The 14,797-nt window shown below is 34.6% G+C and overlaps 1 protein-coding gene across 1 annotated transcript in view; it reads left to right on the top strand.

Moving 5' to 3' along the window:
- Positions 1-12,984, top strand: part of LOC123539625 (uncharacterized) — a 37,217-nt gene extending 24,233 nt beyond the window's left edge. The window contains exons 2-4 of the mRNA XM_053527469.1: positions 8-820; positions 1,602-1,760; positions 12,304-12,984. Coding sequence (XP_053383444.1) covers positions 248-820; positions 1,602-1,760; positions 12,304-12,984 — 1,413 coding nt within the window. The 5' untranslated portion in view covers positions 8-247. The remainder of the gene's footprint in view (positions 1-7; positions 821-1,601; positions 1,761-12,303) is intronic.
- The last annotated feature ends 1,813 nt before the right edge of the window (positions 12,985-14,797 follow it).

Here is a 14,797-nt window from a genome sequence, read left to right as displayed (position 1 = left end):
TTTTCAGCCTGCTGAACACAAAGAAGTATTGCATTTAAAAAGAGAAATGTATTTCTGGCTGTCGTACCTAAAGATAACGACAGAGTAAGATGACCCCTCGTGCAATTTATATTTAAACTGAATCAAAATTTTCAAGTTTAATGATGTGAAAAACACGCATAAATAAAGTAAACTGATGTGACATGTGAAACCGCACGTGGACTTAACGTTTTGGATTACGATGGTTGTATGATTTCCTGTAAAAATCATGGCCACTCCGTTGTATGATCCTAAACTATCAGGAGCCAAATTTAAGAATTGGATTAAGGCTGGATTAGGTGTGTTATTAACTAAAGAAGGTATTGAGCCTTTTGTTTATGATGAAATAGAACAGTTCCAGCAAAAATGTTTGAGGGACATTTGCAACAATAATGGACTTACTGTTGGTACCACGTGTTCTAGTTGTTGCACAGAAAATGTCGTCGTTTGCCCCACAAATAGAATTTGTAATGCAAGACGTGGGAAATGTAACTTCCATAGAAATTCTGCCACGCAATATCTTCCGTCTGGCTGCCCTAACAAGATATGTCATAATTTTAAAAACGCGATACAGCGGGCCCATCGATACTACGGTCCATCCTATAAAAACTCTGATGCTGCCCAGTGGTGCAGCAATCCGTGGGAAGTTGCTAAATGTTTCATGCCACCTGACGGATACACAGATGCGATGAATGCAGCAGACACTGATTTCAATGGAATCACCAGTGTTGTCCTGAACTATGAAGCATTTCAAACGAAAATTCACGACGACCTTTCCAAACCGTACAACATCTTTGAACAGGTAACACTTCATGAGTTTGATTAGAATAAATTGTCCGATATCTTTTATTCAGAAGTCATTTGTGTGCGCATTATCCGTCCGTTAGTCAATTACTCCTACGGTCCATCCTGTGCTTACCCGGTCTATAACACTGCCATCAGTCGAGTTATATAACGTGGTACAAATACTCCTAAAACAAAATGATGTGTTCCTAAATCCATGGCCTTGACGCAAAGGCCAAATCACTCCTAGAGATAAAGTCAAGAATTTCCTCTGCTTTTGTTAAAAAAGGTCTAGTCATTATTTTTCCATGCAGATATTGATAATCAAATTATATGCAAAGAAAAACGCCAAAAAGGACTATACATGTTTGTTCTTTATTATGACCAAGGCCACAAACTTAAAGCTCAAGGTCACACTTACAGGTAAAAAAGATCAAGTTCGTTTGATTTTCATATAGCTCAACACAACTCTTACCATTTCGCACTCTGTTTCAAATTGGAAACTATGAAGATATTTTAAAGATTTACATCAATTTTCTTGAAGTGTGAATTGTAAAACCGAGCGTTAACGATTATTTACAACCGGCCTGTCACTTTACGAATGATCGAATTTAAAACAAAAGACAAAAAAAAAAAAAAAAAACAATAACATTTTGTTGCAGTCTTCATAAAAACGACAACAGCACAACAGAAACATATGAAAAATGCATCCTTTGAAATAAATATTTTGCGAGTTGAATCATTTATATACATGTTGTATTTCGTTTTTGAAACAATTCTTTTGTGATATTTGTTTACAGGGTAGAGAGGTAGGCAGAGCAGTTCGACATTGCCCACAATTAGAGATGGAAGATACAGATCTACAACACTATTTTAGTGTCTTGCAGAATCTGCTGTCAGATCGTGCATATCTGTCTGCTAATACTGCTGCGCAGAATGCTAAAACGAAATTATTACAGGTTGGTGTTATAGTTCATGTTTGGAGGGATCTTTCAAAGTTATAGGTCTCACTAGTAGTTGTATAGAAACATATTTATTAGAAAGGACACAATCATTATGCATCTCCGTATATGATGAGATATAATATAGCTTGTATGCATGCCCTTTTCCGTCCGTCTTCAAAACAAAAGTTCGATTTACTCTTTAAGGTTGAGAAACAAAAATCAAACAACACCATTCATAGAAAGAAAGAGTTGTTTGACATGAAAATTGAACAGCATATAAAACATGTATATTACTTTACGAAACAAGTGTCAGTATACTGATATAAACTTTGAATTCCAGAAAATGACTGCCTATAAGGGCACAGTTTTCAGCAATTGTGTATCTTTATTTCTTTACAAATGGCATTCATTTTCAAAAGGAGACAACCTTTTCTCGACGATTACTTAAAATAATCGCAAAAGGTTGTCTTCGTTCGAAAATGAATGCCATTTGGCCTTGTGCACAGTAAAGTGCCCAATTGGGTTAGCATCTAAGTCAAAAAATAAAGTTTTTACTTTGCCTTTAAAAATACCTTTTTTCTACACTTCAACATGTTGTGCACAAGGATCAGTACCCAAATAGATAACTTTTTGGGATTTTTTTTCAAAAAAGTGGATTCAAGTTGCCATGTCGGGTTGGGGACGGACATTACACTGTCATTCAAATTAGATTCCTACTGCAAATGTTTTATGCAAAACCACTTCTTTTATGTGTATTTTCTAATAGTTTGAGGTCACAGATAAAGAAAATATAAGCCTTAACTCTTTGCTTTTCCATTTTTTAAAAAAAATAGCTAATTACTTTGAAATTACGATTATTTTCTGTTAATCGTAAAATTCGCTTTAATCTAAAATTTGGAAAATGGAACATTTACAGCAGGAAAACACCTTTAAAGCAAGTAATTAAAACAAACAACAAAGTAGAAACATAAATACTCTTATTTATATTACATTTAAGCAGAAAATATCATAAATAAATAGTGCCAGAAATGGGGGACGGACATTACATAAATGACTGGGTTCAGCTTTTATAACTACTTTGAAATATAAACTACTCTAAAAATTTAAATTTCTTAACTAAGGGAACATTTGTGTCATTTCAGTAGGTAATATGTCTATAAATATAGTAAATGGTTTTACTAAATGATATAGGAAATTCATTTCAGACATTCATTTATATAGCAGTTAAAAAAGCTAGCGAGATTGAAGTACATGTATTTCATTTTTATTAATTTTCAAAAAGTATTCTACTAGTATTAAGCAGTATTTGTCAAAATCAGCTATACAATCAATTCTTCACTGCATATTATCATATATGCAAGTACTGTTCTGTTTCAAAGAAAAAAAAACTTACATGCAGTACAAGCATTCACATAAAACTAATCCATATCTAACAACCTTCCCGTAGAATACAAGCATATTAAATGTAGATGACCATAACACTACTGTATCAGTTTAGCTTTTTATCAGTGCTGTGTTAATGGTACAAAAAGAAATAATGATAACATAATAATGTTCTGTATATAACACTTCAACACATTGTTTTTTTTTTGTATACTTGTACCAGTCTTTTTTTCACGGTTTAATTTAAAATATGTTTTTTTTTTAGTTTTTTTTTTAAGGAGGAAGTCCTTAGCAGAACAGGCAAAATATATCCTTATTAGGGGTTTTAATTTTATACAATGCATGGGATCATAACACCTACATCAAAGAGTGCTGTTTTAGGTAAAGATTCCATAATGATCAATTAAGATCCAGCTTAGGGGTTTTATGGTCCCTTGTATATTGGCACCCTGTTGAGAAGTGTGATTTTGTGATCTGTGGCCACCTGTGTTTTATGGCATGTTGTTGCCATCTCAATCATGTCAATAGGTCACTTATTAATTATGTTGTTTTAATTAAGGAATGATTTTGATGCATCTTATGACCCTTTATTTTGTAGATGAAAATATAAGAGAAAATATAAAAGATAAGAAATATACAATAGGGCACTTAGGGGAGGGGGATCAAGTGTTTATGGTAGCATTTCAAAAAGTTTTTGTAATTAGGGACAAAAGAGAGGCAGAGCTTTCTGGACCTGATGTTAAACCCTATAAATTACAAGACTATAAATTTCAAAAAGACTGAGGACTGAAACTCTACTTACTTTTTTCAACATGTAGTTTTAGTCCAAAAATGTAATGTCCGTCCCCCAACACTTTAAATGTGCTTATTAATAATGTTGGGCAAAGTTTTTCTTTATTTATATACTCATTAGTCTTTTTTTCATGTTTTTGCATGAGTTCTTTATATGAAAGTAAAATTCATGTATGAAACTGATTCATTTTGCTGAAGATTTCAACAAATTTTGTCATTTTTTTTACACACAATGTGTTTTTAAGAAAAAATATCACAAAATAACGTATTTTACTGATTTCCAATGCATTTTTTAAAAATTTCCCTTCTTACTGGTAAAACAGAAAAGAAAGGAATTGAATTTGATAGAAAATAATAATATATATACAACATTCAAAATAAATGGTAAGTGGGGACGGACATTACGGGGACGGACATTACAGATAACTTTTACACTTTTGTTAATATCTAAAAAACTGCTTGATGGATTTCAACAATTTTTGGAAATATTGCTCATGTCATCATATGTAATAAAAATGTGCTGCAACTTTCTAGCTCTATAACACTTAATGAAGTTTATGGTAGGGGGACGGACATTACGGATTTTTTGTCACAAACTAACTTTTGATGAGATATTCGGCCATATTTATTTATAGACTTGATGTACAGAAATGATACTTTGCCTATTTCAACTTACATATTTTTCAAACTTATCAAGGCTATCTCACATGTTCTAGCACCAAAAGATACTACTTTTTTCTGCACATTTTTAAGTATAGCTTTTTCAGATTTCTAGGGCGTTACATCCGTACAACTTTGGTTCAAACCATGATTCTCGGAACAGAATTACAGAAGTACATGATGTTATATATCAGATGAAAGCTAAGATATTTTTCTTTCACAAAATTTAAAAGTGAAAATGTAAAAAAGAACAGAATTTCTGTGAGACAGCTTACAAAAATGATAAAATTTTAGATGCTAACCCGTTACATGCAAAAATGGCTATTTTTTGTATACTTAAACTTGTCGCACTACTTTATTTCTAAATTTTCATGATAAATGTTCACCTCCACATCTACATCTGTATCATACCTTACTTATAAACTTTATTTCATAGTTCTATCATGTACTGTTTGAAAGATGGGGCTATGTACATGATTTTTTGCTGAATTGGGCACTTTACTGCGCACCAGGCCATAATTTGTACTTAAAGTTATCTGGAAAAGTTGTCTCCCTTTGAAAATGAATACCATTTGTAAAGAAATAAAGATAAACAATTGCTGAAAAATGTGTTCCACCTTGTTATGCGAAATTTAACCACTCGCATGCTATTGCAAATGCATCAAAACGAACATGTGTAACTGTTCTTTGAAAATGGTGAGTTTTTAAAGGCTTTTAACTGTCCGGAAGTGGAGCTCCTTTAGTCCTTTTCCGGAATTCAATGTTTATATCAGTATACTGACACTTGTATCGTAAAGTATTATGCATGTTTTACATGCTGTTCAATTTTCATGTCAAACAACTTTTTCTTCCTATGATTTGGTGTTTCCCCGAGGCCTGCTTCGAAACCTTAAGAGACTTTTGTTTGATCTTCAGGAAACTTTATAGACATGCTGAGAACAGCATTATAATTATGCCAGCTGCGAGTACGGTTGCAGTCTTTGCTTATCTTAGGATTTTTTTCTGGTGCATTAATTTTTGAAGACTTTTCGATATTAAGCAATGTGTTGACTATGTATATAAATATATACATCTATATTCAACATGATTGTCTACCAAGCATTGTTGAGCCGTATATGTCACAGAACGAATATGTAACACGAGTGAAAATTTTTACCGAAAATACTACTGTTTGCAGATCAAATTGCCCTTTCAACGCTTTTCAGATCGATAGAGTTGCATGTTTACGTCACAAAAACTGTGAAGCTGAAGCTATTTTTGGAATACTCCTGACATGTTAACCCCGCCTCATCCACAATAAATTATTCATTCACTTTGTCGTGAAACTTTTTTCTTTATCTTGACGTCACACAAAGCGCGCGCTCTGACTCTGTCTTTGAAGTATCGCCCTACTTGCATACATTGTAAGTGCAATATGGTGATAATCATAATTTGAATATGTTTTAAAAGTAGAAAAGAATAGAATAGAATAGTTCAACTACGTTAAAATGAAAACAGCGTTTTTCTGTTTGTTATGGCAATTATTATCGACGAAACTTCCAACCACGCAAGGTGAACAAGGTTTTATAGAAAGATATCATTGAACCTAAAAGCTTGCAACACTTGTAGATCTAATTGTCATATCCATAAAAACGGATTTATTTGATATTCAAACTTTTTCTTTTTTTTTTACCAAATTTTTATGAGCTCATCATCAATGAATAATTGACATATTTCAATAACATAGTTATATAGAACTTGCTTTTTGTGGACCGGATAACTTACATCACAGTTTATTATATATGTATTGTGAAAAAAATCAAATTTAAAATTAAGTCGAATCATTCAGTCATATAATTTTTTTGATTTTAATACCCAAAGCCTCCTTTAAAGAATTCACAGAATAAGAGTTAATGTATTAACTATATTTATTTAAAGATTCGTCATATTTTATGGTAAAATTGTGTTATCTAAACCTTTTTTTACACTAAGATGTTTGGAGAATGACTTGTGAATCATTTAAACTGACAGGTTTTTTTATGCAATTTTATCTCGTAAAGGTAGCACAAAACAGTTTTGACAAGAGAAATCAAATGTACATTTTTGTCTTTTTTTAGCCCACCATCATCAGATGGTGGGCTATTCAAATCACTCTGCGTCCGTGGTCCGTCGTCCTTCCGTCCGTCCGTCCGTCCGTGGTCCGTCCGTCCTCCTTTTTTCGAACAATTTCTCGTTATCGCATCTCCTCAGAAACTACCAGGGGGATTTTGACCAAACTTTGTCAGAATGATGTATTGGTACCCTAGTTGTGTCCCCCTGAAAATCAGACTGGTTTAACCATTTTTAGTGAGTTATGGCCCTTTGTTTATTTCTATAATTTACATAGATTTATATAGGGAAAAACTTTAAAAATCTTGTTGTCCAAAACCACAGAGCCGAGGGCTTTGATATTTGGCATGAAGCATCATCTAGTGGTCCTCTACCAAGATAATTCAAGTTATTTCCCTGGGGTCTAATATGGCTCCGCCCCGGGGGTCACATGGTTTATATAGACTTATATAGGGAAAAACTTTGAAAAACCTCTTGTTTAAAACCACAGGGCCTAGGGCTTTGATATGTTGTATGTGACATCATCTATTGGTCTTCTACTGAGATTGTTCATATTATCCCCCTAGGGTCAAATATGGCCCCGCACTGGGGGTCACATGGTTTACATGGACTTATATAGGGAAAAACTTTGAAAATCTTCTTGTCCAAACCACAAAGCCTAGGGCTTTGGCATTTGTAATGTAGCATCATCTAGTGGTTCTCTACCAAGTTTGTTCAAATTATCCCCCTAGAGTCAAATATGGCCCCGCCCCAGGGTCACATGGTTCATATAGACTTATATAAGGAAAAGCTTTTAAAAACTTCTTGTCAATAACCTACAACATTCAAATTTGGACCACATTTATGATTTTGAGTGGCAAGATGAACCTTGACATGAGTTGACCTTGATTTTGACATAGTGACCTACTTTCACATTTCTGTAGCTACAGCCTTCAAATTTGGGCCACATGCATAGTTTTGTGCACTGAAAAAAACTTTGACCTTGACATTGACCTAGTGACCTACTTTCACATTTTTGAAGGTACATGCTTTAAATTTGGACCACATGCATAGATTTGTGTTCTGATGTGTAATTTGACCTTGATTTTGACCTAGTGACCTACTTTTACATTTCTCAAGCTACAGCCTTCAAATTTGGACCACTTGCATAGTTTTGTGTACCGCAATAAACTTTGAGCTTAAGATTGACCTAGTGACCTACTTTCTAATTTCTCAAACTACAGCATTTAAACTTGATGCACTTGCATAATTTTGTGTACAAAGAACTTTGTCCTGGAAATTGATCTAGTGACCTACTTTCACATTTCTCAAGCTACAGCTTTCGAATTTGGACCACATGCACAGTGTTGTATACGGAAATGAAATTTGACGTTGAGCTAGTCAATAAGTCTTGAAATTAGTAACACTCAAAAAAGGCACATTGGTGGGCGCCAAGACCACTCTGTGATCTCTTGTTTCTTTTTTTTAGCCCACCATCATCAGATGGTGGGCTATTCAAATCACTCTGCGTCCATGGTCCGTCGTCCTTCCGTTGGTCCGTCCTTCCGTCTGTTAACAATTTCTCGTTATCCCATCTCCTCAGAAACTACCAGGGGGATTTTGACCAAACTTTGTCAGAATGATGTATTGGTACCCTAGTTGTGTCCCCCTGAAAATTAGACTGGTTCAACAATTTTTAGTGAGTTATGGCCTTTTGTTTATTTCTATAATTTACATAGATTTATATAGGGAAAAACTTTGAAAATCTTCTTGTCCAAAACCACAGGGCCTAGGGCTTTGATATTTGGTATGAAGCAGCATCTAGTGGTCCTCTACCAGGAGGATTCAAATTATTTCCCTGGGGTCTAATATGGCCCCGCCCCAGTGGTCACATGGTTTATATAGACTTATATAGAAGAAAACTTTGAAAAATCTCTTGTTCAAAACCACAGGGCCTAGGGCTTTGATATTTTGTATGTGACATCATCTAGTGGTCTTCTACTTAGATTGTTCAAATTATCCCGCTAGGGTCAAATATGTCCCCGCCCCGGGGGTCACATGGTTTATATAGACTTATATAGGGAAAAACTTTGAAAAACCTCTTGTCCAAACCACAAAGCCTAGGGCTTTGGCATTTGTAATGTAGCATTATCTAGTGGTTCTCTACCAAGTTTGTTCAAATTATCCCCCCTAGGGTCAAATATGGCCCCGCCCTGGGGGTCACATGGTCCATATAGACTTACATAGGGAAAAGCTTTTAAAATCTTCTTGTCAATAACCTACAACATTCAAATTTGGACCACATGTATGGTTTTGAGTGGCAAGATGAACCTTGACATGAGTTGAACTTGATTTTGACCTAGTGACCTACTTTCACATTTCTGTAGCTACAGCCTTCAAATTTGGACCACATGCATAGTTTTGTGCACTGAAAAAAACTTTGACATTGACATTGACCTTGTGGCCTACTTTCACATTTTTGAAGGTACAGGCTTCAAATTTGGACCACATGCATAGTTTTTTGTTCCGAAATGAAATTTGACCTTGATTTTGACCTAGTGACCTACTTTAACATTTCTCAAGCTACAGCCTTCAAACTTGGACCACATGCATAGTTTTGTGTACCGAAACAAACTTTGACCTTAACATTGACCTAGTGACCTACTTTCACATTTTTGAAGGTACAGGCTTCAAACTTGGACCACATGCATAGTTCTGTGTTCCGAAATAAAATTTGACCTTGATTTTGACCTAGTGACCTACTTTCACATTTCTCGAGCTACAGCCTTCAAATTTGGACCACTTGCATTGTTTTGTGTACTGAAATGAACTTTGACCTTAAGATTGACCTAGTGACCTACTTTCACATTTCTGTAGCTACAGGCTTCAAATTTAGACCACATGCATAGGATTGTGTACCGAAACAAACTTTGACCTTGACATTGACCTAGTGACCTACTTTCACATTTTTGAAGGTACAGGCTTTAAAATGTTGGACACACATGCATAGATTTGTGTTCTGAGTGTAATTTGACCTTGATTTTGACCTAGTGACCTACTTTAACATTTCTCAAGCTACAGCCTTCAAACTTGGACCACATGCATAGTTTTGTGTACCGAAACAAACTTTGACCTTAACATTGACCTAGTGACCTACTTTCACATTTTTGAAGGTACAGGCTTCAAACTTGGACCACATGCATAGTTCTGTGTTCCGAAATAAAATTTGACCTTGATTTTGACCTAGTGACCTACTTTCACATTTCTCGAGCTACAGCCTTCAAATTTGGACCACTTGCATTGTTTTGTGTACTGAAATGAACTTTGACCTTAAGATTGACCTAGTGACCTACTTTCACATTTCTGTAGCTACAGGCTTCAAATTTAGACCACATGCATAGGATTGTGTACCGAAACAAACTTTGACCTTGACATTGACCTAGTGACCTACTTTCACATTTTTGAAGGTACAGGCTTTAAATTTGGACCACATGCATAGATTTGTGTTCTGAAGTGTAATTTGACCTTGATTTTGACCTAGTGACCTACTTTCACATTTCTCAAGCTATAGCCTTCAAATTTGGACCACTTGCATAGTTTTGTGTACCAAAATAAACTTTGACCTCAAGATTGACCTATTGACCTACTTTCAAATTTTTCAAACTACAGCCTTCAAACTTGATGCACTTGCATAGTTTTGTGTACAAAGAACTTTGTCCTTGAAATTGATCTAGTGACCTACTTTCACATTTCTCAAGCTACAGCTTTCAAATTTGGACCACATGCACAGTGTTGTGTACGGAAATGAAATTTGACCTTGAGCTAGTCAGTAAGTCTTGAAATTTGGAACTTTCAAAAATGGCACATTTGTGGGCGCAAAGATCACTCTGTGATCTCTTGTTAATATCAAGGATTCTTTCTACATCAAGCTATGAGCATATAAACATTTTTACCAAAGTTTGTAGGATTAGCTTTAAATTAAAGAAACATTACCAAACAGAAACAAAGTTAAATTTACTGAAAGGGCCAGAATTAGCTATTTTGACCTTGCCTGCACAATAGCAGCTTCTTTTATGATTTTATTTTAACCAAACTTGCACACAACTTGTATCACTATAAGATCTTGGTTCCTTTCTTGAACTGGCAAGATTCCGTAATGGGTTCCAGAGTTATGGCCCCTGAAAGGGCCAGAATTAGCTATTTTGACCTTGTCTGCACAATAGCAACTTCATTTATGATTTGAATTTAATCAAACTTGCACAAAACCTGTGTCGCCATAAGATCTCAGTTCCATTATTGAACCGGTCAGATACTTTAATGGGTTCCAGAGTTATGGCCCCTGAAAAGGCCAAAATTAGCTATTTTGACATTGTCTGCACAATAGCAGCTTCATTTATGATTTGATTTTAACCAAACTTGCACACAACTTGTATCACCACCAGATCTTGGTTTCTTTCTTGAACTGGCAAGATTCCATCATGAGTTCCAGAGTTATGGCCCCTTAAAGGTCCATATTTGGCTATTTTGGCTTTTGCTGCCATATAGAGACTTCATTTTTGGTTTTATTTGATACAAACTTCTAAAATATCTTCAACAACAATAAATCTTGGATTTCCTGACAAATCAGATCCAATCGTAGGTTCCAGAGTTATTTTATATCTGATTACCTCCCCTGATTGTAATCAAAATGGATTTATATCAGTAAGTACTTATAGGACTTCTTTGAAATTTCATTATTGTCATTAGTTAGACTGAGCCAATCAGGGTAGATAACTATTGACTGATTTTATGTCAAATTACCTCCCTTTTTTCAAATTAAAATGGGTATATCTCCGTAACTAATGAAGATACTGATCTGAAATTTCATTTATGTCAACAGATTTATTTGGCAGATTCTTCTTTTGTTCACTTACAATAATTTTCTTTGTAATTACTTCCCTTTTACATTACTAAAAATAGCTTATTTTTAGTAACTTTTTTATTACTGGCCGTAGGGAAAAACCGAGACCACTTTTCTATGGTACAACATGGATGGTACCTCCAATTTTTAGGTGTATTTTGACATATCTGTACCTTTTAAGATTTTTTTTCTTTTTGGTTAAATTTCTTCCCTTTGTTGTTCCTGTCCTTTGGACTTAGATATTTTTTCTGAAGACCTTGTCCTCAAGTGCAATGATAACAGGTAAGCGATATAGGGCCATCATGGCCCTCTTGTTTTCTCTCGTTAATACATGCCAGGATCTCGTTAAATAAAACCAGTACATAATTATGATACAGCAATAGTGTACCGAAGCTTCGATGTTGATTTCGTTTTAAATTTAGGAGACGTTGTTCGGTTTGACCTGGTCAGTAATTGGTTAATCATAGCACAGTTGCAGATTTCTATGAAAAATCAGCCACCGTTGTGGAAACCTGTTTAGAAATAAGCCATCGCTGCGGAATCGGCCATTGTTATGGAAATCGGCCTACGTTGTGGGACCCGACAATGATATGAAACTTTCATATATATGAAATTATATCATCCAGTATATATTTTTACAGATAGTATTGTAATGAATATTAATGTGCAAAAAAAATCAATCAAAAACTGCGATAAAGTTAAAAGAAAATCATTATCTTTTGATATCTGGCTATTATCATTTGGAAAATATTTCAGCTTCAAAATGATACCTTAGTCATTGGAAAAGACGATGTCCTTGATGTGCTGGATGATGTTCGTAAAACAGTTCAAGATGCGAAAAGCAAAAAGTTACAACTTATCCAACTTACAAAAAAGCATATCAGTGATATTGTCAAACGTGGAAAAGTGTCAATGTCTCAGTTAGATAAAGCATATAAATCTGCAATGGATGAAATAGAAAAGCAAGCAAAGAAATCGATTGAAGACGTACAAGCTGAAGGAGTAAAACAAAAAGAAGATATAGTGTCAGAAGGATATACTGTTAAGAGAAAGTTAGTAGATGCGACTGATCAAGAATTTAAAAGGTTGAAAACAGAGGCCACTGCAGTAATTGCATCAAGAGCTGGTGAAGTTGCAGAACAAATAGCGGGAGCCAGAGATGAAGTGTTAGAGCAGATTGAGAAGACAAAAACAGAAAGCAAAGAAGATATATACAACAAATTAAAAAATGGTAAGTGTATTTTTTTTGCATATTTCATTATCTCTCATGAACAAGTTCAATCAAACCTAGTCTGCTATTCTTCTTCTTTGTTGCATTCTTTGCTTCCAAGGGATCGTTTTAAAGATTTGATTATACAACATTTTGTGAGAAACTGGCTGTCTGATTTTTATACGCCCGTCTCTGAAAGAGCGGGGGTATTATATGAGCACCAGTGACGGACGGGCAGTTGGCGTCTAAAGCATGTCTGCTCCCGAAGTCGAACATCTTTCATCAGATCTCTACCAAACTTGCTGACAATATGTGACAATGTGGGTGGGCATAATATTTCGGTCAAGTTTAATAACCTCTCAAATCGCCATTGAATGACTTGAAAAACTGCTAATTTAGTTTTGTCCGCTCTCTAAGTCGACTAGTTTTCATCCGATCTTCACCAAACTGCTGACAATGTTCGTGGACATAAAATTATTGCCAAGTCAGGTAATCACCCGAATCGCCTCAGACACTCTTAGATAATGACCCTTGAATTAGGCCAAGTTCGATGACGGGCGAATTTGTGTTAATCCGGCACTCTTATTTTTAATAGTTTTACAAACAATCTTGTGAGGAACTCCATGTTTGTATTTAAGCAGTTTTGCACAAAGTCTTGTTAAAGCTGCCCGTCTGGTTATTATGCAGTTTGAAATAAAATCCTGCGAGAAACTGCCTGTCGGATTTTTTTTTAACAATTTTGAAACATCTTGTGAGGAACTGACTATCTGATTTTATAATCACCTTACACGAAATCTTGTGAGGAACTATAGCTGCTTTTGAGAAAAACACTTGTCTCCCGCAACTTCCTAATTATCTCAATAGTACGTCAGTCTTTATATACTGTTTACGTAGAGTACATGCACATAAACGACCCTAAAAGGAATCATATACTACTAGAGCGCTTCCCAATGTTAACAGCAAAAGGATCAATATACTGCTGCTTATAAAGTAGTACAAGAATATGGTCCTTTTGCTGTCAACATTGCGCAAGAAAATGTAAGTTTTCGTTTTGGTATTTAAAGGGCAATTATTCTGAAGTGCCTGGACTGATTTGGTTAGTTATCGATTTTTGCCGAGGACTTAGGATAAGACACATTTTGTTCAAGTTCGGTGAAGATCGCATGAGAAATGTTCGACTTAGAGTGCGAGAGTGCGGACAAGCTTTGTTACAGACACATAGACAGGAGTAAATCAATATGTCTCTCACATCACTGTGTGGTGGGAGGCATTACTACCTGTATGATTTTTAGAATAGTTTAAACAAATGCTACTCAGATGGTTCTTTATACACCACTTTAAAAAAAAACTGGAATATTTCTTTAAGGGGAATTTCATTGAGCGGAACAGAACAGAAACTTTATTTCGACTAAATCATTTACAGCTCGTCGTCATACATGGTGATAACAATATACATTTACAATATACATTTACAATGAATATTTACAAAAAACATAATTATACAATATACATTGGCAATAAACATTTACAATATACATTTATAATATACATTTACAATAAACATTTACAATATACATTTACAATAAACATTTACAATATACATTTTACAATATAAATTTACAATAAACATTTACAATATGCATTTACAATAAACATTTACAATAAACATTTACAGAATACATTTACAATATACATTTACAATAAACATTTACAGTTTCACAGACCATGGGTATTGAAAATTGTAATATGAATATTTAGATAAACAAAACCGTACACGCGATTGCTGTAGTCGTTACTGCTAATGCTTGCCTGTTTAGGTCATATATATCTAGATCATTTGCATGCGCGATAATGTTCTTAAAGTGTGTCTATGTGTCAAAATACAGCATAAATAAAGACAGATATTAATACGTACAATTGTGCAAATCAGAAAAAAGCTCTTGAGACCACACTTTTCATAATATTTGATTTTATTTTTACAGTAATCCTGTTGTTAGATTATTCTTACACGGCACTACATTCTCCGATTTTTTTGAAAAA

The sequence above is a fragment of the Mercenaria mercenaria genome, chromosome 16, assembly GCF_021730395.1.
Source record: "Mercenaria mercenaria strain notata chromosome 16, MADL_Memer_1, whole genome shotgun sequence".
Classification (NCBI taxonomy): domain Eukaryota; kingdom Metazoa; phylum Mollusca; class Bivalvia; order Venerida; family Veneridae; genus Mercenaria; species Mercenaria mercenaria.
Note: the sequence above shows the minus strand (reverse complement) of the source record. Positions and strands in the feature narration are given on the sequence as shown.